Here is a 1,698-nt window from a genome sequence, read left to right on the forward strand (position 1 = left end):
GCATTAATATATTCAAATAGTCTGCAGCAAAAAATAAATATAGTATATTACATTTAAATATTAAAATAAAATATAATTGACTTTCCGTCCTTTTCGTCTTTTTTAGTTTTCTTTTTGCCTCTTTTTGCTTCTTTTTGTTTATTCTTTCTCCTCGAGTTTTGGTGCTGCTGAAGCTCTCTTTTAGGGTTTAGGGTTTAGGGTTTAGGGTTTATTTCCTTTTTATTTCCTCTCTTTTTGTCTTTTTAAATTCTCTTTTAATTTTAATTTATTCTTCGTTTTTTTTATCTTCTTTTGTCTTTTTAAATTTCTTTTTCTTTTTTTATTTTTGTCTTTTTTAATTTTCTAGATTGCCACATCAAAGTTTATTTCTCCGTAGCAGAGTTCTTCTCTTTTTGCTGCTGCTGCTTTTCTTCTTGCCAGCAGCAACTGTCTCCTTTTTGCTGCTGCTGCTGCAGCACGCAGTCTCCGCAGCGTCTGCAGCCGGCTGGCCAAGTAGCTGCTGCTGCTGCTGCTGCTGCTGCTGCTGCTGTCTGAGAGCAGCTCTTCGTCATGGCTGCAGCTGCAGCAGCCGCTGCTGCTGCTACTGCTGCTGCTGCTGCAGTGCAGCGGGCAGTCCTGGAGGACGCAGTCCTTGTGCGTGCTGCTCCTGCGTCTCCCGTGGCTGCGTTTTGCTGCTGAGGGGCATCTCAGTTTTTGTTTGCTGCTGCTGCTGCTGCTGCTGTTCTTAGCTTTTAAAGAAACTGACAGCAGCGACTGCTGCAGCGCCTGCTGCTCCAGGGCCCTGCTGCTTGCTGCTGGTGCTTCTACAGTTTCTTCTGCAGCAAAAGAAGAGTCGCAGCAAGTTGCAATGCTGCTGCCTCTCGACGGGGAGCTGCTGTGCCTTTTCCCCTGCTGCTGCTGCTGCTGCTTCGGCTTCAGCCGCGGCTGCGGTAGCTGCTTCTGCTGCAGCGACCGCCGCTTCTGCTGCTCCCGCCGCTGCAGCGCAGCAGCAGCAGCAGCACGAGCCTCAGCATTAAGCCCCACTTCCACAATCCAGTCTATAGATTGGCTGAGGTGGCTGGGCACTTCAGGGGCTTCTTCTGCGGCCATGCTGCAGCGTCTTTGCTGCTGCTGCTGCTGCTGCTGCTGCTGGGGGTCAGCAGCAGCAGCAGGCAGGTCGGGCTCTGAAGCGCTCGCCAGCTTCTCTTCAGCCTCATCTATGGGTTGCTCCCACGTTGCATCAATATGCTGCTGCTGCTGCTGCTGCTGCAGCAGCTGCTGCAGCTGCTGCTGCTGCTGCAGGTGCGCCTGCAGGAGCTGGTTTTCAGCGAGGCGCTGCTCGTGCAGCCGCAGCAGCAAAAGCTGCTGCTGCTGCTGCAGCACTTCCTCCTCAAGTGTTCCTTTTTTGTTTGTCTCTTTTCTCTTTGTGAGGCCCCGCAGCCCCCCCGCCAGCTTCTTTGCTGCTGGCAGCAGCCGATTCTTGGTTTGCTGCAGCGTGCCTGCTGCTGCTGCTGCTGCTGCTCTCCTCCCCAGCCCCAAACCCTTCCGCAGCAAACCCAGCAAAGCCCGAGCAGCAAATGTGCTGCTGCGCGGCAGCACCTGCAGCTGCTGCAGCCCGCGGTCCTGTAGGGGCCTCTGCAGCAGGGGCCCCCCGAGGCCCCCCTGCAGCAGGGGCCCCCCAAGGGCCCCCTGCAGCAGGGGCCCCTGCAGCAGGGGGCC

General features: G+C 54.2%; 1 protein-coding gene across 1 annotated transcript; it reads right to left on the reverse strand.

The window, feature by feature from the left end:
- Window positions 1–342: 342 nt before the first annotated feature.
- On the reverse strand, window positions 343–1,467 carry ETH_00010280 (uncharacterized protein; the record flags this gene model as incomplete). Its single annotated transcript, XM_013379269.1, has 1 exon — window positions 343–1,467. A coding segment is annotated over one exon (1,125 nt), but the record flags the coding sequence as incomplete, so codon positions are not given.
- Between the last annotated feature and the right edge of the window lie 231 nt (window positions 1,468–1,698).

This window comes from Eimeria tenella, genomic scaffold, assembly GCF_000499545.2.
Source record: "Eimeria tenella Houghton genomic scaffold, Eth_scaff1687, whole genome shotgun sequence".
Lineage (NCBI taxonomy): Eukaryota > Apicomplexa > Conoidasida > Eucoccidiorida > Eimeriidae > Eimeria > Eimeria tenella.